At 41.9% G+C, this 21238-nt stretch overlaps 2 protein-coding genes across 3 annotated transcripts in view; one reads left to right on the top strand and one right to left on the bottom strand.

Annotated features, from left to right (window-relative positions):
* Positions 1 to 1503: 1503 nt before the first annotated feature.
* Positions 1504 to 3252, bottom strand: LOC106601409 (melanin-concentrating hormone receptor 1). Its single transcript, XM_014193608.2, has one exon. It carries the CDS (start codon positions 3223 to 3225, stop codon positions 2224 to 2226), a length of 1002 nt encoding a protein of 333 aa, XP_014049083.1. The 5' UTR covers positions 3226 to 3252; the 3' UTR covers positions 1504 to 2223.
* Positions 3253 to 5134: 1882 nt separating this feature from the next.
* Positions 5135 to 21238, top strand: part of grb2 (growth factor receptor-bound protein 2) — a 63933-nt gene continuing 47829 nt past the window's right edge. Inside the window, exons 1-2 of one of the 2 annotated variants that reach the window (XM_014193565.2) lie at positions 5135 to 5448; positions 6727 to 7013. In XM_014193565.2, coding sequence (XP_014049040.1) covers positions 6936 to 7013 — 78 coding nt within the window. In that variant the 5' untranslated portion in view covers positions 5135 to 5448; positions 6727 to 6935. Of the gene's footprint in view, positions 5449 to 6604; positions 7014 to 21238 lie in introns of those variants that run through there. The other variant, NM_001165306.1, reaches the window with a different exon arrangement.

Consider the following 21238-nt stretch of genomic DNA (forward strand, 5'->3'; position numbering starts at 1 on the left):
TGTCTGACGGCGTAAATCCTGTCAACATCCGAGGATGTTTGAAAATACCATGCTCATAAACCACTGTGGGATACTCGTGCATGTAATGCAGGAAATGCAAATCGTCAGACAGGTGTTTCAAAAGAAGACCATCACAAAGCCATTACCACAGGAACATTCAACAGACACCTCGGTTAGTATCTGTGCCTGCCTAATAGTGCATATGCATGTTCTGATTACCTTACACATGCACACGCACACACACTACTGCCTTTATCATTTATATATTACATAATGAGAATGCCAAAAGGAAAGGCCCATGATACTAATATTGTAAATATATAATATTTACATACACTGGAAGTTCTACTATGTTTGAATCCCCGAGCTGACAAGGTACAAATCTGTCGTTCTGCCCCTGCGCAAGGCAGTTAACCCACAGTTCCCTGGGCGCCGAAGATGTGGATGTTGATTAAGGCAGCCCCCCGCACCTCTCTGATTCAGAGGGGTTGGGTTAAATGTGGAAGACACATTTCAGTTGAAGGCATTCAGTTGTACAGCTGACTAGGTATCCCCCTTTCCTTTTATATAGAGTGCTGAACTTGTATGAGAAACCCCCAGTTGTTTTCACTATTTCTGCAGCCTATACTAGGACAGCTCTTAATTCCAAAAGCACTTGTGTGCATTGCAGTAAGATATTGCTTTCATCTGGGTTTTTCCTTTGGTCATGGCCATTTTGAGTTACTGAGTGAAATTAAATACTTGATGTGTATTATTAATGCATTTGTACCCTGGTGTAGTGTTGTGGTTCCATAAATGAGAAGTGAACCAGGATCCATTTTAATACCACTAATGAGTTGGTAAAGCACGGTCAAAAATTGGATTCCCTTCGTATTTTGATTTGCTTTACCTCCATTTTTCTCCTCACACATACACACAAGTGCACAGTATTGTCAAATTAGTACTACATTTATTTGATTGAACACCAATTCAGGTACTTTATTTCTGGACAGTGTTGGAAGGGAATCCAATTTTCGTGGGAATGTAATAACAATAGTAATGTATGGGTCTCTGGGTTTGAGAGCGGCAGAGTTCATTATTGCATTTTTCTCCTTCTAAAGCAAGCCATTACTACCCTACAAATGGTTCATTTCCAGTCCAGTGATAACTTTGCCCTTTTCCAAGATTACCAGCAGATAACCTGCCTCTCTTCTACAGCAGCCATCAGGTAAAATATTGCTTTGTTTGGACAGAGTGCTTTTTCCTCTTTTATGTGTGCTTCCCGTTCTGAGAATAAGAGCTCTTCACAAATACACTCTAGCACCGACAGTTCTGCTGCTACTGTATTGCATTGGTTTTTCTTACGTCTCATGCTTTAATTCTTTATTGTAACATCTAGAAATCCCTTTGGATCAATTGCAGTCATTCAACACTATATGGTGCATCAGAACATTATTCTTTTCCCAAAGATAACAACAGAGGTTTCCTTGGTGATCACAGACATTACATGGTAATAGACGGGCTGCACATATTCAACATTACAAAATGATTAAGGACAACATATTAGTTGACGTCAAAATCCTATTCAAAGATAGCACACAATAATACATCAATATGTCACAACTTTCTCAATGATCACAGTCATCACACAGGTTCCAGTATAGACATAGATTACATTACGACAAGGTGTGGTTTCCCTGCATCTCAGATCACTGACTGGACGGACCGATGGCAGAATCACAGGACATCACATATCTACACAGAAACCTGTTTTAACACATTGAACTGCAGTGGAAATCTGTCAAATGTGATTATCATCAAAGAAAACGAAATACAAATTGTTACCACTTGAAACAGAACTGCAAAATAGTGTTATTGATAACTGTGGGCTGACATTATTTTATAAAAGTTCACATTGTTACTAATAGCCTACAGTTCAATTGCCAACTGAATACTAGTACAAAGTCCCTGTATTCACAGTTCCTTCATGGGAGCATGATAGGATAGGATTAATAGGATGAAGTTGAATGTCCCTGTCGGGAAAAGTGTCTTTTAAACACAGTACTGCTGTGTACAAAATAGATACTGTACATACTCAACATACTACATACATTGCACATTAACCCTGTCATACACATTGGGAGCATGACTGGCTGATGGGGGCACCACTTCCCGCTGAGCTGAGTGAGAGCCCAGATTCATGGAAATAGGGCTGAGGGATGGGGCTGGGCTAGGGCTCCTGACTCAGTTTACAGCCACAGTGACAGGCAGCATGTTGTGTACTAGTAGGTCTCTGGAGGACTGAGACTGATGATTACCCTCTGGGGGCAGTCTCAGACTCACACTGCCGTCAGCCATGCCAGAGTTCAACCTGAAGACCCGATTGTTTGGCCGGATGGCCACAATGAACTGCCTCTTAAAGGTCTCACTCAGCACGATGTAGAGGTATGGGTTGATGCAGCTGTTAGCGTAACCCATGCTGATGGCAATGTTGTAGACATATAGGAAGGCAAAGCTGGGTCTCTGGATCCACAGGTGGGCCAGCTGCAGGATGTAGTACGGAGCCCAGCAGATGAAGAAGGCCAGGCATATAGCCACAGCCATACAGGTCACCTTACGTGTACGTACTCTCAAGCTGCTCTGGGGCAGGGGGGCCACCGTGGCAGACATGTTCTGGAGGATCTTGAAGAACACCACGCAGATGATGACCAGAGGTAGGGCGAAGGCCAGCACAAACTGGTAGAGGGTAAACCAGTAGGTGTCAGTGGCTGGATTTGGCAGCAGGAGGGCACAGCCCACTGAGCCGTCACCTCGGGGCATAAGGCCAGCATACATCCACACGGGAGTGATGGAGACCAGGGAGAGCACCCACACCAGCCCCACCGCAGCCCCCGCCACACAGGGTGTGCGCACATGGTTGAAGCGGATGGGATGGACCGTGGCCAGGTAGCGGTCCAGAGTCATGACGGTGAGGATGTAGGTGCTCACTATCTGGCTGTTGGAGTCCAGGGCGGTTATGACCGTGCACATGATGTCACCAAAGCACCAGGAACCGTTGCCCATGAGCTGGTGGATGAGGAAGGGCATGCCCAGGAGGAAGAGGAGGTCCACTAAAGACAAGCTGAAGATGAAGATGTCCGGCACTGTCTGCTGCGCTCGGAACTTGGTCTTCTTCACAATGGTGTAGATGACAATGCAGTTGCCAATAATCCCAAAGAAGCAGATGACACCGAAAATGCTGGGCATTAGGACGTTGTGGTAGGGCACATCATTTTCTGTAAGTTTGACAGGAAAAGTACATTCAGTCTCATGTTGCAGTGTCATTCAGACAGGTGTTCGCTTGCATACAGTAAGTCTTGATTTTTACTAACAGTATAATGTCACTCCTGGCTGCTACATCACAAAGATCAAAGACTCCAAACTAATCCTCAGAGATGGGAGCTGTCAACTCATGTGGTGCTGATATTCATGGAAATTATTAACTGGGTTGTTCAAGCCCTGAATGCAGTTGTATATCAGATGGTATCCCAGGGGAATGACAGAACATTTATTGTTACTGTTCTAATTATGTTGGTAACCAGTTTATAATAGCAATAAGGCACCTTGGGGGTTTGTAATATTTGGCCATATACCACACCTCGGGCCTTGTTGTTTAATTAAACCACGCGTTCACATTCAATAATTTCACTCATATGTAAAGTAAAAGTCATAGGACTAAATTCCCAGGATAACATTGAATTCATTAACATTGATTTTACATTATAACATTCATGCATGAAATCAGGAAAATCACAGGCTACCTGTTGGACTTTCGGGTGAGTTGTATGATGGGAGAGACGTCTGAGACCAGTTCTCATTCGATACATTTTCGAAGTCCATTTCGAAGTTAGACTAAGCTCAACAAAAGGATGGACTCTGAATTAAAAATGATGTGAAAACAGGCAAATAACGTAGGCCTAATTACCATCAGAGTGGACTATAGAAATGAATATTCTATCATCAGTAGGCTATACTATTATTGTACTGCTTGGCTACTGTCAATAAAACCCACTTCACGTTCAAACAGATGCAGTCGAATAGTGAAATGTATTATTTCATAATGACAAGAATTGTTGTAATGACATCAAAATATTTCGGAAAAATCCTTGTCCTCATCACAGTCTCAAAAAGACAACACAATGCAAAATAATGATAATAATACTTCTCAGGTGAAACATTTGCACCTACTCAACATTCTTTACAACCCGAATTGTAAACATCTTAGACCCAAAGAAAGGCACGGGCGCCCTTGTCGATGCTGTGCACTGTAATTATTGGTGATGAACCAGGCTCCAATTATTCTAGTACATCAATCAATCAATCAATCAATCAATCAATCAATCAATCAATCAAAGTAATTCAGTGGAGACGGGGTAAATTTGTACAAACTGACCTTTTCCTGCTCCTATTTCTGTAGCCTCTCCTCAAAATTCAATTGGTCTTCTATCTTTACACCAGTAGAGTTGCTAATCAAAGCACTCCCTCGCACAAGAATACTTCTTGAAAGAGTGAGGTTGAGGAACCTGTGAGGTTTACAGTGATGCGCCTTGCCAACATTTCACATGGTGGCTTCGCATCCTGCCCTATATGGTATAGAAAAAGAGGAGGGGTACATAGAGACACGTAGTGACAACTGATTTTACATCACCGCAATAATAGGCTATGTGTGATACCAGTTTGTAAGTGCCTGAGTGCACAAGTAAAACAGTGCCTCTGTCAAGATTGATGCCCGTTTGTGATGGCACTGTTTGTTGGAATGACAACAACTAAGAAAAAAAACGTGCCACAATTTCCAGGATAGGGGGACATTGACAATACTTCTAAATGTAGCTATTTGTATTCCAATCATTCACTTCCTTGCCTTTCTTCCCATGACACCAGCGTGTAAGCATAATTTTTTTGTGTGTAGACCGTAGTGGACACCATTTGCCACTAGGTGACGCACTTTCCTATGTTTTTCACCATCTAACTAGCTATGTAACAGAAATGTGTTTTAAATAGTACAACAACACTTTCATCTATATTGCCTATTGCTGCATCAGGCACACCAAAGTTATGTGACAGACAGAGATACATATATTTACGCTGTACTTGAATTACATTTTTAAAAAAGCAGCAATGCAACCACAGAGCATTATGCAGCTAGCTATCAGGTGAAAGTATCGCGATAGACGGTCCAGTGGCTCGCAGGCGAGACCTATGGGCCGGTCAGACACCCTGCTCACAGCGCGAGGCAGGAGCCGAAGCAGCAGCAGCACCCGAAGTATCTGGAAGGAAGCGGAAATAAACGTCGCTGGCTAGTTCGGGTTTAAGCAAAAACAGACGTATTTTGTACATTTACCTCCACTAACAAAACTGTAAAGGGTGGATCATAAACAATAAGGACATTTGATCAAGCAAGAACTTTACATTTCACAGCTAAACTGGCGGGTGAGTTTTTGTCTCGTTCTACTGAATACAAAGCAAAGGCTAGCCAGCCAGCTACAGTACCCGCTAGCATACGAAAGTATTTTCTTCTTTTTTTGATTTGGTTAGCTATAGTACTGTAGCTAGCTAATAGGCCTATCTGCTTCCCATGCATAAAACTACGAATTGACATGCATAACTGTACACAGACATTTAACCTAGATATTAAACAAATAACTGTTAGTTAAATAGGTTGGTGTTTTTTATTTGTGTTTGTTGTTACTAGTATCTCGCTAAATAGCCGGCTAGCTTTTTCGTTTTGGCTAGTTGCTAGCTAACGTTAGCTTCCTCTTTCAGATGTCTAGCGTTTGAACTGGCTCCTAGCTCTAATTCAAAACAGCTGGAAACGGTGTTTTACAGTACAACCACCATAAGTGAATTTAGCTACTGTAACACTTTAGCGCAAATGTAGTAGAATTGGCTATGTCACTGGCCCTAATGTGGGTACCTAACGTTAGTTAGCTAACTAAGTTAACTGACTTTGCTACAAGTGGAAGCTGATAACGAGAGTTGCCAGAAAGCCTCCCATAAACGTGAATTGTCAAATAATAACCTAGAAAGATGTTGTTCACCAACTAGCTAGCTAGTCAGTTAATATAACGTACTTCGCATGATTGGTAAGTAAGCCTGGGTAAGTAGTAGTGACCTACGTAGCAGAAAGTATCGAATTGGTGCAGAAATGGAATATTCCAGTGCTGGTTTTGATTGTTGTGTGTGTATCAAGCAGGCTAAGAAATGTTTAGTAAACAACGAATCTGACTGGAGAGCTAGTAAACTTCGTATGAGGCATGTTGCACTACAAGAAGTAGCTACAGACTTTAGCGCTCCCCCATTCCTTGACTCAACAATGGCCTGTCAATTGTCAAATATTGGCCAACCACTAGTGTGGATTTAATTCTGACATTGGTACAGTTCGTTTTGCATTGCCAGGTGCCCCAGGTGGGTTGAGATTTCACTTAAGGACCAATGGAATGGTCTAAAATGAATATACTCCGTCCACCCGGGGCACCAGCCATGCAAAACAAACTCCACCCATCTCACTGCCGTTTGGTTTGTTTTTTATCAGCATCAAATGTATCAAGTGCACACCTGAAAGATGTCAACTGTCTGCCTTCATCTCTTTTTAGAAAAACATCTGTCAATTTCAGTCCCATCATCATACAGTGGTTGACCGACACAACATCCAGGCATAAACAGAGACTCTAGATATTAATTTGTGGCATGTTTCTCCTTTTTTTGCAGATACCTTCTGTGAGCTTTATGTGAGGATCCAGCCCTAAAGGAACGGGTCATAGACGGGAGGAGCGACTCGGAGCAAGCAACCGATCACGGAATTCTTGAACTGTGTTTTTATTTTGACACTGCTGGTCTCCACACATCAACGACAGGGAATAAAACAGCATTCACCCTATCAAGTACCCTAGACCCACATTTATCCAACAACCAGTACCATGGAGGCCATTGCCAAATACGATTTCAAAGCCACTGCTGACGACGAGTTAAGTTTTAAACGTGGGGAAGTTCTAAAGGTAGGATGAGTGCATTTTTTTGGTCTTCAAATGAATGAATTGCGAGGCTTGGTAGCTGCTAGTTATCTGCTTTAAATGATTGTATAATTCACCTGATCAAAGGTTGTTAATCTACAATTAATGGACAAATATATGTTTTACTGGCACATCAAATTGCTGTTCTGGGAGCATATGCCCCTCAATTGTCAAGAAAAATTACATTTGAATTACACAAACATGTTTTTCTATTGCAAACCAGCTACAATAAAATGTTTGTCATGGAAAATATCAGACCTTATCCTCCCACGTCTAATAAATAACAGCAACACAATAGCTTATTTTGTCAGAGTTGTTGCCTTCTGCAATGTTCCTCTTTGCACTTTCTTTCGTCAGCCCTTTCTTCACACACAGTATAGTATCGGTATATAAAGCTACACCTTATTCAATGAATGAGCCAACATCATAGTACATTCAATACAAGGTTTAGGCCTAGTAGAGTGATAGGGCTCAACACAGAGAACACAAGGGCTGTGCGGATGGGTTTATTTCACTGTGTTGAAATGCCAATCCTGCAACTTCTCTAATCTGACACAACCTGGGGCCAATGGATCACTTCAGACAGCCATCTTACTCAAAGCCTCACTCTCAGGCTCCCTGAAAAGAGCTCAGTCCATTTTCAGAGCTTGGTCATCGTGGGACTGCAAGATATTAGGAAAAATCTATACAAGTGCTCTGGGATTTAAATGTAATCATCATAATCCCTCTGAATGTCAATGGGTTTTAGGTAAAGAGGGGGTAAATTTACTGCCTAAGCACACCAGCTATCATATGTTTTATCTGATTTCCATTTCAAACCATTGTGTGTGTGTAGCAAATGGCGCTAAACCTCTCTTGCTAGCAACTACATGTTTGTAAGATTCTGTACACTTTAAATCCTTTGAACTATTTATGGCATTCTGTGGTGTTTTGTGTGGCTATTAGCAGTCCCTAGACCCCATCAGAATGCCTCATGCACTATTTGTGTATGAATGTCAACAGAGATATTTTCCCCTCTGGGACACATGATGAACATAACACACCAGTGCAAACCGTCCCTGTTCTTACACCACAATAGCGGTGTGTGTTGACAGGCAACATGTACCCACCCGCCTCTCATGCAGTTGGAGAGGACACTGCTGTTGAAACAGTATCAGTAGTCATCTCCCACTTCATTTTAAAACCCACCCAGTCTCTTCAACATGAGTCACACTCAGAAAATATGTTCTTGACTAGCTAATTTCTGGGTTTTAAAGTATAGTTAAGTAATGCTTAAAGCTAGTTAAGCACAGTGGTCTCTTACACGACCCCTATAACCACAGAAACACAATACTCTTCAATTCAAATCTAATGTTATTTGTCATGTGCCGAATACAACAAGTGTAGACCTTACCGTGAAATTTTTACTTACAAGCCCTTAACCAACAATGCAGTGTAGTAAATAGAGTTAATCAAATATTTACTAAATAAACTAAAGGGGAAAAAATGAAAAGAAACAACTATAATGAGGCTATATACAAGGGGTTCCGGTACCGGGTCAATGTGCAGGGGTACAGGTTAGTCGAGGTAATTTGTACACATAGGTAAAGTGACTATACATTGATAATAAACAGCGAGTAGCAGCAGTGTAAAAGCAAAGGGGTGGGGGTGTCAATGTAAATTGTCTAGGTGGCCATTTGATCAATTGTTCAGCAGTCTTATGGCTTGGGTGTAGAAGCTGTTAACCTCTATGGGCTAGGTGGGACGCTAGCGTGCCACCCGTGGTGCACTCCATCAACAGCAGGTGCATTTCAAGAGCGGCAAATTTGAATCCAAATAAATGTCAAAATTTAAATTTTTCAAACATACAACTATTTTACACCCTTTGAAAGATAAACATCTCCTTAATCTAACCACGTTTTACGATTTCAAAAAGGTTTTACGGCGAAAGCATAAATTTAGAGTATGTTAGGACAGTACATTTACAAGAGTTGTGTGTAATGTTTTGTCAAGTCAAAGACAGGGTCACCAAAACCATAAAACCAGCTAAAATGATGCACTAACCTTTTACAATCTCCATCAGATGACACTCCTAGGACATTATGTTAGACAATGCATGCATTTTTAGTTCTATCAAGTTCATATTTATATCCAAAAACAGCGTTTTACTATGGCATTGATGTTGAGGAAATCGTTTCCCTCCAATAACCGGCAGTCAAGTCAGCGTCACAAATTAAATAATTAAAATTAGAAAACATTGGTAAAATATTATATTGTCATTTAAAGAATTATAGATTTACATCTCTTGAACGCAATCAACTTGCCAGATTTAAAAATAACCTTACTGGGAAATCACACTTTGCAATAATCTGAGCACTGCGCCCAGAAAAATACGCGTTGCGATACAGACTAGACGTCATGTTGGGGAGATCTAAAATCGAAAATACTATGTAAATAATCCATTACCTTTGATTCTCTTCATCAGATGTCACTTCCAGGTATCACAGGTCCATAACGAATGTAGTTTTGTTCAAAAAAGCTCATCATTTATGTCCAAAAATCTCCGTTTTGTTCGCACATGATCTAAGCCAGCCGGACTTCTCGTCATGAACGAGGGGAAAAAATATATTTCCGTTCGTTCAAACATGTCAAATGTTGTATAGCATAAATCATTAGGGCCTTTTTTAACCAGAACATGAATAATATTCAAGGTGGACGAATGCATACTCTTTTATAACGTATTGGAACGAGGGTACCCAACATGAACTCGCGCGCCAGGTGTCTAATGGGACATCATCGTTCCATGGCTCTTGTTCGGTCAGATCTCCCTCCAGAAGACTCAAAACACTTTGTAAAGGCTGGTGACATCTAGTGGAAGCAATAGGAAGTGCCAAAATATTCCTAAACCCCTGTGTTTTTCAATGGGATAGGTTTAAAGTCAATACAACACATCAGGTATCCACTTCCGGTCAGAAAATGTCTCAGGGTTTTGCCTGCCAAATGAGTTCTGTTATACTCACAGACACCATTCAAACAGTTTTAGAAACTTTAGAGTGTTTTCTATCCATATATAATAAGTATATGCATATTCTAGTTACTGGGTAGGATTAGTAACCAGATTAAATCGGGTACATTTTTTTTATCCAGACGTGCAAATGCTGCCCCCTAGCCCTAACAGGTTTTAAGGAGCCTTTTGGACCTAAACTTGGCGCTCCGGTACCACTTGCTGTGCGGTAGCAGAGAGAACAGTCAATGACTTGGGTGACTGGAGTCTTTTAGACCTTCCTCTGACACGCCTAGTATTTAGGTCCTGAATGTCAGGAAGCTTGGCCCCAGTGATGTACTGAGCCGTATGCACTACTCTGTGTAGCTTTAGGACAGGTCCAACTCTGGGGTGACAAGGAGTAGGCTAGCCAGAGAGAGACTCCCGTCCTTCCTAGCCTCAGATGCCAGCGTGGTGCTGGGCCCCTGTGATCTGACACCCCCCTCGCCCAAGCCCCTAGCAGCACCGAGCTCTGCATAAATATTAATCAGAGGGCGAGGCGGCGAGCAGCTTGATGGCAGAACGCAACGCCTGCAGCACAGCGATACTCTAAAATACCTGCAGGAGTTGCGTAAGCCGCATGCTAGACCGCCACATTGCTTCGGCACCATCATCGACAGACATCAGGGAAAGACCCGTGGAATACTGGTGTGAGCAAAGAGACAGAATTAATTTTGATTGCATGGGCATCTAAAAACCATGTACATGAAAGGTTCTCCCCCCAACATTTTAATTTCAGCCCTCATATAAGTGCTAACTTTATAAGTAGGTCCTGCCATATGAGAACACGTCTCATTATATCTGTGGTAGAAATTTTAAAATGGCCTTGTTTGGGAGCGGCCTTTCCATTCTGCCTCCCTTCATCCAGCCCTTCGTATGTGTCAGTAAGATCTTGAGGAGTTCTCTCATGTCTCTTGAATATCGTTACTTATAAATATGAAAAGGATTGTATGCGGACTAGGTGCAGTCAACTTTGCTTTTTAGTCTCTGGCAATGTATGAATTCATTTTGGCCTGTTTTTTTGTCTTCGTATGTGATTTGCTATGGGGTTTTGAAGAGGCTTTATCTCACCAGGGGACTCTGGGGGAGAGAGGGCTCAGAAAGTAGAGCTACATATAAGGGTTCTTATTAAATTTGCATATCAGAAGAAGAAAAAAGTGATCTCGATTTTTCACAGCCAGAATCGTTAGTGTTACTCTGAAAGAAGTTAACTTCTAGAAGTAGACAGCACGCTACCCAGCGTGAAATGTTTGTTGATTGGGACAGTCTGATTCAGACAGTCTGTTTTCTTTACCCATCCAAGTCCATTTTTAATACTTGATCACATCAGATCCTCAACACAGAGACGGACATTGTCAGCCTGTCTACCTTGCAGAGGCATGAGTTTGAATGTGAAAGGAGTATGCACTACCAGAGCATGGGGAGGTCTAGGGTTCATTGTCCTAGAGAATCTCTTTAAGTAAGTGCTTTTGGCTAGCCCCTCCTGCTCTGTCCCTGGAACCTTGCATCTCATAATCCTTTCTCTGTGTGCTGCCTTTGTTCTTTGGCTGACATGTTTTGGATTCAATTCCTAGGAATCATCAGGGGGTCCTCAGTAGAATGATTGGTGCGTCTCACTTACGGGTGAATCCCATTTGAATTCAATCACTTAGACAGCATCCCTTATGATTTAAACAACATTTTCCATACACGTTTGCCCATTTTGCATACCCCACCGCACCATGAGACATCCTTCATTACTGGAAAAGATAAGCAGTTGAGTTTGATATCATTTAAAATCTCCAGGGGTGCCGCACTACTATGACTAACCCGGTAAAACAACATATTTCACTGCACCTATTCAGTGTATGTGACAATAGAAATGTATAAACAGGGTTGTCAAACTATTTTATAATTTCTATTAAAAAAAGAAATACTAAACATAAATATAAATGCAACAATTTCTATGATTTTACTGAGTTACAGTTCATAAGGAAATCACTCAATTGAAATAAATAAATTAGGCCCTAATCTATGGATTTCACATTACTGGGAATACAGATATGCATCAGTTGGTCAAACACCTTAAAAAAGATAGGGGCGTAGATCAGAAAACCAGTCAGTATCTTGTGTGACCACCATTTGCCTCATGCAGTGCGACACCTCTCCTTTGTAGAGAGTTGATCAGGCTGTTGATTGTGTCCTGTGGAATTTTTGTCCCACTCCTCTTCAATGGCTATGTGAAGTTTCTGGATATTGGCGGGAACTGGAACACTCTGTCATACACGTCAATCCAGAGCATCCCAAACATGCTCAATGGGTGGCATGTCTGGTGAGTATGCAGGCCATGGAAGAGCTGGGACATTTTCAGCTTCCACGAATTGTGTACAGATCCTTACGACTGTGCATTATCAAGCTGAAACGTTAGGTTTTTGCACAACAATGAGCCTCAGGATCTCGTCACGGTATCTGTGCCTTCAAACTGCCATGGATAAAATGCAATAGTGTTCGTTATCTGTAGCTAATGCCTGCCCATGCCATAATCCACCATGGGGCACTCTGTCACAATGTTGACAAGCGCAAACCGCTCGGTCTGCAGTTGTGAGGCCGGTTGGACGTACTGCCAAGTTCTCTAAAATGACGTCGGAGGCATCTTATGATAAAGAAATGAACATTCAATTCTCTGGCAACAGCTCTGTTGGACATTCCTGCAGTCAGCATGCCAATTGTACGATCCCTCAACTTGAGACATCTGTGGCATTGTGTTGTGTGACAAAACGGCACATTTTAGTGTGGCCTTTTATTGTCCCCAGCACAAGTTGTACCTGTGTAATGATCATGCTGTTTAATCAGCTTCTTGATATGCCACGCTTGTCAGATGGATGGATTATCTTGGCAAAGGAGAAATGATCACTAACAGGGATGAAATATAAATTTGTGCACCAAAATTTGAGAGAAGCATTTTGTGCACATGGAAAATGTATTAGATCTTTTATTTGTGCGCATGGAACATTTCTTGGATCTTTTATTTCAGCTCATGATGCATGAGACGAATTCTTTACATGTTGCATTTCAATTTTTTTGTGTAATAAAAAAACCAAAAAAACTTTCATGCCTATCTAAAAAATATTTGCTTATGTTATAGCTTATACCAGGGCTGCCCAACCCTCTTCCTAGAGATCTACAGTCCTGTGGGTTTTCAGTCCTACCCTAATTTAACACACCTGGTTCTACTTATACCAAAAAGATGGCCGCCGGTCTACCCACTGTTGAATGTCAACTTAATTGGTCATGTATATTCTATTATCTATGTTTCTATGAGTTCAATAAGTTTTCTATGGAAGATTGACGGTATAATTGAAATCAACTGATATTCCCATTCAAGTCAACATCTTCTGTGTGGACCTCAACCATCTTTGTGGTACCATTTTGAAAGTTGAGATGTTTATTTGCATTTTAGTACATTTATCAGCCAATACATTACACCCACCCTGTATTCAAGAGCATGTTGTCTCAATCGATGGTGGCAGAACACAAAAACCTCAGATGTAAAATAAAATCTAAGCTACAACATATGAAAAAGATTGGAGTGTGTGTTTTTAGATCATTGACTTTTTAACCTCTCTGGGCCAGTGGGACGCTTGCGTCCCACCCTAATCAACAGCCAGTGGAATCGCGTCATGCTAAATGCAAAACCTCATAAATGCTATAACTTCAATTTCTCAAACATATGACTATTTTACACCGTTTTATAGATACACCTCTCCTGAATCGAACCACGTTGTCTGATTTCAAAAAGGCTTTACAGCAAAAGCAAAACATTAGATTATGTCAGCAGAGTACCCAGCCAGAAATAATCACACAGCCATTTTCAAAGCAACTAGCATGCATCACAAATACCCAAAACACAGCTAAATGCAGCACTAACCTTTGACAACCTTCATCAGATGACACTCCTAGGACATCATGTTACACAACACATGCATTTTTTTGTTCGATAAAGTTCATATTTATATATAAAAACAGCATTTTACATCGGCGCATGACGTTCAGAAAATCTTTTGCCTCAAATGCTTCCAGTTTATTAGCGCTACAATTTACAAAATTACTATTCGAAAACATTGTTAAAATGTAATATTGTCAGTCAAAGACTTATAGATTAACATGTCTTGAATGCCATCTCTTTGCCAGATTTAAAAATAACTTTACTGGGAAATCACACTTTGCAATAAACGACGTGGTATGCCCAGAAAAATAGTCTAGGCTACACATGTTTTGAGCCATCTTGGAACGATCAACCATCAAAAATACTATTGTAAATAATCCCTTACCTTTGATTATCTTTATCAGAAGGCACTTCTAGGAATCCCAGGTCCATAACAAATGTAGTTTTGTTCAAAAAAGTTAATAATTTATGTCCCAATAGCGTTAGCGCGCTCCGAAGGCTAGTGAAAATGTACCGTGTGAGCCTGACTTGTCGTCAGGAATGAGCAAAAAAATATATATTTAAGTTCGTTCAAACATGTCAAACGTTGTATAACATAAATCTTTAGGGGCTTTTTCAACCAGGGCTTCAATAATATTCCATTGGGATGGTTGCATTGTCTTTCAAAACGTTTCGAAAAGGGAGAGTACCCATAGGCGCCGACGTCACAATGGTAATGGCCCATTTCCTGTGACCAAGGTAAACATCCTCTCTTTCAGTCAATTTTGATGGTAGCAGGCTCAAAACACTTTGTAAAGACTGGGGACATCTAGTGGAAGCTTTAGGAAGTGCTAAATGAATCGCAAGCCACTGTGTGTTTCAATGGCAAATGTTTGAAGTGATATCCACACATCAGATTTCAGTTTCCTGTCAGGATTTGTCTCAGGGTTTTGACTGCCATATGAGTTCTGTTATACTCACAGACACCATTCAAACAGTTTTAGAAAGTTTAGGGTGTTTTCTATCCAAAGCCAATAATTATATGCATATTCTAGTTTCTGGGCAGTAGTAATAACCAGATTAAATCGGGTACGTTTTTTTATCCGGCCGTGCAAATACTGCCCCCTAGCCCTAACAGGTTTTAAGGTTAAAGGACAAGAGAGAAAAGAAAGAAGGGATACTGGTCTGTAGTTGTTGACATCGGAGGGATCGAGTGTAGGTTTTTTCAGAAGGGGTGCAACTCTCGCTCTCTTGAAGACGGAAGGGACGTAGCCAGCGGTCAAGGATGAGTTGATGAGCGAGGTGAGGTAAGGGAGAAGGTCTCCGGAAATGGTCTGGAGAAGAGAGGAGGGGATAGGGTCAAGCGGGGATGTTGTTGGGCGGCCGGCCATCACAAGACGCGAGATTTCATCTGTAGAGAGAGGGGAGAAAGAGGTTAAAGCACAGGGTAGGGCAGTGTGAGCAGGACCAGCGGTGTCGTTTGACTTAACAAACGAGGATCGGATGTCGTCGACCTTCTTTTCAAAATGGTTGACGAAGTCATCCGCAGAGAGGGAGGGGGAGGGGGAGGAGGATTCAGGAGGGAGGAGAAGGTGGCAAAGAGCTTCCTAGGGTTAGAGGTAGATCCTTGGAATTTAGAGTGGTAAAAAGTGGCTTTAGCAGCAGAAACAGAAGAGGAAAATGTAGAGAGGAGGGAGTGAAAGGGTGCCAGGTCCGCAGGGAGGAGAGTTTTCCTCCATTTCCGCTCGGCTGCCCGGAGCCCTGTTCTGTGAGCTCGCAATGAGTCGTCGAGCCACGGAGCAGGAGGGGAGGACCGAGCCAGCCTGGAGGATAGTGGACATAGAGAGTCAAAGGATGCAGAAAGGGAGGAGAGGAGGGTTGAGGAGGCAGAATCAGGAGATTGGTTGGAGAAGGTTTGAGCAGAGGGAAGAGATGATAGGATGGAAGAGGAGAGAGTAGCGGGAGAGAGAGAGCGAAGGTTGCGACGTCGCAATACCATCCGAGTAGGGGCAGAGTGAGAAGTGTTGGAGGAGAGCGAGAGGGAAAAGGATACAAGGTAGTGGTCGGAGACTTGGAGGGGAGTTGCAATGAGATTAGTGGAAGAACAGCATCTAGTAAAGATGAGGTCAAGCGTATTGCCTGCCTTGTGAGTAGGGGGGGAAGGTGAGAGGGTGAGGTCAAAAGAGGAGAGGAGTGGAAAGAAGGAGGCAGAGAGGAATGAGTCAAAGGTAGACGTGGGGAGGTCACCCAGAACTGTGAGAGGTGAGCCATCCTCAGGAAAGGAACTTATCAAGGCGTCAAGCTCATTGATGAACTCTCCAAGGGAACCTGGAGGGCGATAAATGATAAGGATGTTAAGCTTGAAAGGGCTGGTAACTGTGACAGCATGGAATTCAAATGAGGAGATGGACAGATGGGTCAGGGGAGAAAGAGAGAATGTCCACTTGGGAGAGATGAGGATTCCAGTGCCACCACCCCGCTGGCCAGATGCTCTCGGGGTATACGAGAACATGTGGTCAGACGAGGAGAGAGCAGTAGGAGTAGCAGTGTTTTCTGTGGTAATCCATGTTTCCGTCAGCGCCAAGAAGTCGAGGGACTGGAGGGTAACATAGGCTGAGATGAACTCTGCCTTGTTGGCCGCAGACCGGCAGTTCCAGAGGCTGCCGGAAACCTGGAATTCCACGTGGGTCGTGCGCGCTGGGACCAACAGGTTAGAGTGGCAGCGGCCACGCGGTGTGAAGCGTTTGTATGGCCTGTGCAGAGGGGAGAGAACAGGGATTGACAGACACATAGTTGACAGGCTACAGAAGAGGCTACGCTAATGCAAAGGAGATTGGAATGACAAGTGGACTACACGTCTTGAATGTTCAGAAAGTTAAGCTTACCTTGCAAAACTCCTATTGACTAAAATGATACAGTACTGCTGGCTGGTGAAGTAGGCTAGCTAGCAGTGGCTGCGTTGTTGACTTTGTTTGAAAGTGTAGCTGGCTAGGTAACCTCAATAGTTTCAGTACTACACCTTTATCATGATGCAAAGGCAACTATGTAGCTAGCTAACATAACACTAATCAAGAAGTTCCTTTGTAATGTATTTAGTTTCTACAATGCTGCACGTCGGTAAAAGTTGGCTAGGTATGGAAAATGGCGTCGCGGAGGACGAAAATAGCTGGCTAGCTAACCTCTAATTACTCTAAACTACACAATTATCAAACTATGACAAAGACAACTATGTAGCTAGGTAACACTACACTAATCAAATCGTTCCGTTGTAATGTATTAGTTTCTACAGTGCTGCTAGTCGGTAAAGGTTGGCTAGCTAGCAGTGTTGACTAAGTTAGGAGAACGGCGTCGCGGCGGACAAAAATAGCTGGCTAGCTAACCCCGATAATTACTCTAAAACTACACAATTATCTTAGATGCAAAGACAACTATGTAGCTAGCTATCACTACACTAATCAAATCGTTCCGTTGTTCCGTTGTAATGTAATAGTTTCTACAGTGCTGCTAGTCGGTAGAAGTTGGCTAGCTAGCAGTGTTGACTAAGTTTAGAGAACGGTGTCGCGGAAGATGAAAATAGCTGGCAAGCTAACCTCGATAATTACTCTAAACTACACAATTATCTTTGATACAAAGACAGCTATGTAGCTAGCTAAAAATTTCTCAGATCAAACAAATCAAACCGTTGTAATGGGGTTTGTTCCCCTGAGGTAAGGTAATCATCAAAGAGTACCGAGCATAACTGGATTATTACACTTAAAAAGATTAATCCTAGATTATAAACCAACAGTTTGAAATCCAGGGGTTGTGTTCTGCCTTTTGGCAAGCTGCCGTTCCATATCATTGTGACCATTTGAGGTTAGCCGCTTTCTATTTGAGGAGAGTGGTATTTTTCCTTTTTAGGTTTGGCTTGCTCCCAAACTAGCAGGGCTGAGAGTCACTAGTTGCAAGGTAGAGTTGGTCACATTTTAAATGGCCTGCTACATGGCTAGTGCTCAAGATGGGCCTTTTCTGTCTGCCTTATGTCTCAAACAGCAGTGTGATCATTTCTGTGTACAGAACAATCACTTCAGATAGTCGACTTACTGGTTCTTTGGCACAGAAAGGAAATTAATATATTAAATGGCCTCGTGAGTATTAACCTCAACTCCTCCAAATAGCCTGTTTTAATGGATAATAATTATAATAATTTGGTGTGTGCTTTATAATGTCGTTGGTTGGTTTTGTCTGTCATAGTTGGCACTTGCTGGCTAAGACACTGCTGCTTCCATTCAGTCTGGACATTTTGATATGTGATAGAGCATCAGTCAGTTTAATTTTAGGGTATCACATCAGAAAAAGCTGTCAGTGTGATATTTAAAAAATGGGAAAGGAAACTAGGTAGCTCAGCCATTCTGTTTCCAAGTCTGTGCAGTTTTATGCAAATTGTCAGGTTCACATACTATAGAGTAGACTGCTTCAATGTCTTGTGATTGATGACAAAGGTCTAGCCTACGCCTACATACCTAAATGAATCTATTCCAAGGTATTTATCATGATAATGTGTAACTTTCACCTCTTTAAAGCTAAGTATCTGTTTCTTCTGTCTTCTGAATTATTAAACCCAGTTTAGTTTGCATGCAGGGTATTGCATTCAAAAAGCCATCCAAGATTGACTATCAGTGTCTGAGGCACGCTTCTCTCAACATCTATCTCCAGTACTGCCTGCTAGTGGTAAGCCTAAGCATATCTGCTTTCGAGACAAGGGGTCTCTCTCACGAGAGGATGGCCTGTGTTGAGGCTTTGTTTATTCAAAGCCACCAAAGTCGCCTTAAATGCACCAGCATGGAGAGATGTGGTGTTTGTATTCTATTTTCTATCCCCCCTCCACCACACAGGAGCATCTGTTGAGCCCTTGTGTTTCACACAATGTGTCGTCTCTGTGTCACCTCTCTCTCTCGGTGTGTTAGTCTCTGGGTGGCTGAAGCCTAGACTGTAAGAGTCTCTGTCCTCTGAACAAGATTGTGAGTTGGCCCTTTCAAACCAGAAGCTGTGCTGTCATGTCAGTGCCTACAGTCTGGTGGTGTAGCTGATGAAAGAAAAGCTTGTATATGTCAGTGATTTGATAAACTGTATGTCAATCATGGGATATCAGCTGAAGGCCTCTTAAAGTTGAAATGGGATTCTTAATCCAACCAGTTGGGAAGATGTTTAGCGACTAGCTGGTGCCACACAGCAATTTATTTCACCCTCATTTCCGCCTGCTGTTAGAAAAGACCCTTTACATAACTAGTTATCTAAAGCTCGACCATTGATGGGATGAAAGGGGTGGGATTGGACCGTAACATGCATTAATCGCCTCATGCTGCTGCTGTGTAAGCCTTTTGTTGTGTTTCATACACATGACAATGTCTTTTTTCCAGAAATATAAATCATTCTATAATCCAGATTCAAAAGATTGACTCCGTGAAGTCAAGATATCTTTAAACCTCTTTCCCTCAGTATTCAGTCAGAAGGTTCTGTGTATGAATACGACAGCAGTCACTTTGGATTATTAGTTTGCGTTACTGATTTCTCTCGCTAGAATGCAATGTCTTGTTGAATAATTAAGGTTCACTAAAGCCCATGCTATTTGTATTTCTTGGAGTAGAGCTGGTCATGATTTTTTACATGTTTTCTAAAGGCCATTATTATCTAATTACGTAGTGCTCTTGGGAGTTCTTTCCATTGCCCGAAAAGAGGGAAGTAAGACTTTAAACTGGTTCTATTTCCACGAGAGCTGACAAAAAAGTCAGTGGGAAAGTTTGGTGAAAATTAGTCTGTGCATGCATTTTGTGTGTGAATGTATATGTAGCCTATGTGTGTTCTCTTTGATGTTACCCTTTCAATGTGTTTCCCTTCATGTGTTTTCTGAGAGAGACTGTAAGAACACTGATGACCTGCAAAATTACTTTTTTATTTTTACTGAACCTTTCCTTAATTAACCAAACCCTGACCCTAACCCATAACCTAATTTGAACAAATTCTGAAATTAAATATAGTTTTGCAGATCAGGAGTGTCCACATAGCTTTTTCAGGGTTTTCTGTGTGAGTGAGTGGTCATAGCCACTCATGTGACCTGCCTTTGGTCCTGTTGGTTTCACATTGTGTTGAGCATTCAGGTTGCGTTGTTCCTCGGCCTCTACCTCTGACTCACACAGCTGATTGACCAGCCAGGGCTCCTCTCTAATTTGCAACACTGAGTTATACACCAAAATGTATCTCTCTTATTTGCTACACGCACAGACTAAGCGGACAATCACATTCTGACAGCAACACCAGCTGAAATGTTCCTACAAAAATGGCTATTTTCTACCCACTTTTTTTCCCGTTCCGTTTAGCTTCCCAAGAGCTTTCTCAGGCGCTTGATGGTAGTCTTGGCCCTGAATTATACTGTCCGTATTAGGCTAACTGTAATTGCAGAAAATGCACCTCATATAGACATCTTTGTGTGTGTGGTGGTGCACAATGTTTTTTTCCTGCTTATCAGTTAATGGAGTACACAACAAAGCTGTAACTCCTACCTTCCTGTTTTTATTAAACATATATTTTAAAGCTGTTAGATATTTCTGCTCAATGCAAATGTGTAGCGTTTCTTTACATATTAACCTAAATAGAGAAGTGCTACTAGAATCATCTTAGCCCACACTAAAATGTACGTAGCTAATATGAAAAATATCTGGTTAATTTATTTCCTCACATTGTGCGGATTGGCTTTGTTTCACAGTGTCATGTGATTTTGCATCAGTGTTAAAAAGGGGAAGGAACTCATTTTGGTTTTGGGGGGTTTCTAAAAATGTTCCTTTGGGTTAGGGTTTAAAATGCTACACTAATCTCTCTATGACGAGACCTGCTTGACAGTTGTCATTTCACATCTCAGTTGGAAAGGAGGCGTATTATATCTCATGCCATTATGGGATTGGAATCAAAAGATGGGGCCTCTGCCTCTGACAATGGAACTTGAAGCCCCATATTCTTTATGATCTTGGCTAGTTCTCCTTTGAGAAGCATGAATGCAGCCAGCGCTTTTTCAGATCTATTTGTACAGCAAAAGACAACCCTCTATTTGAGAACCAGAGTGCCATTATAATGCGGCCACTGCCATATTGTAGAAGCAGTGAGCTGTAAATCTCCTTTTTTTATCTGCCCTAGATGTTTTTCCTATGGGCACCTCAAGTCAGTCATGCGATATGGCAGGGCAGCCAATACCTCATCACTGTGCTCTTCTAGCACAACAGAAGCTAAGGCTACATGAGCCATGATGCCAGA

The sequence above is a fragment of the Salmo salar genome, chromosome ssa03 (assembly GCF_905237065.1).
Source record: "Salmo salar chromosome ssa03, Ssal_v3.1, whole genome shotgun sequence".
Lineage (NCBI taxonomy): Eukaryota > Metazoa > Chordata > Actinopteri > Salmoniformes > Salmonidae > Salmo > Salmo salar.

Excerpts from the sequence above, each read along its gene's own strand:
- LOC106601409 (XM_014193608.2), bottom strand. The coding sequence starts at position 3,225 with ATGCCCAGCATTTTCGGTGTCATCTGCTTCTTTGGGATTATTGGCAAC.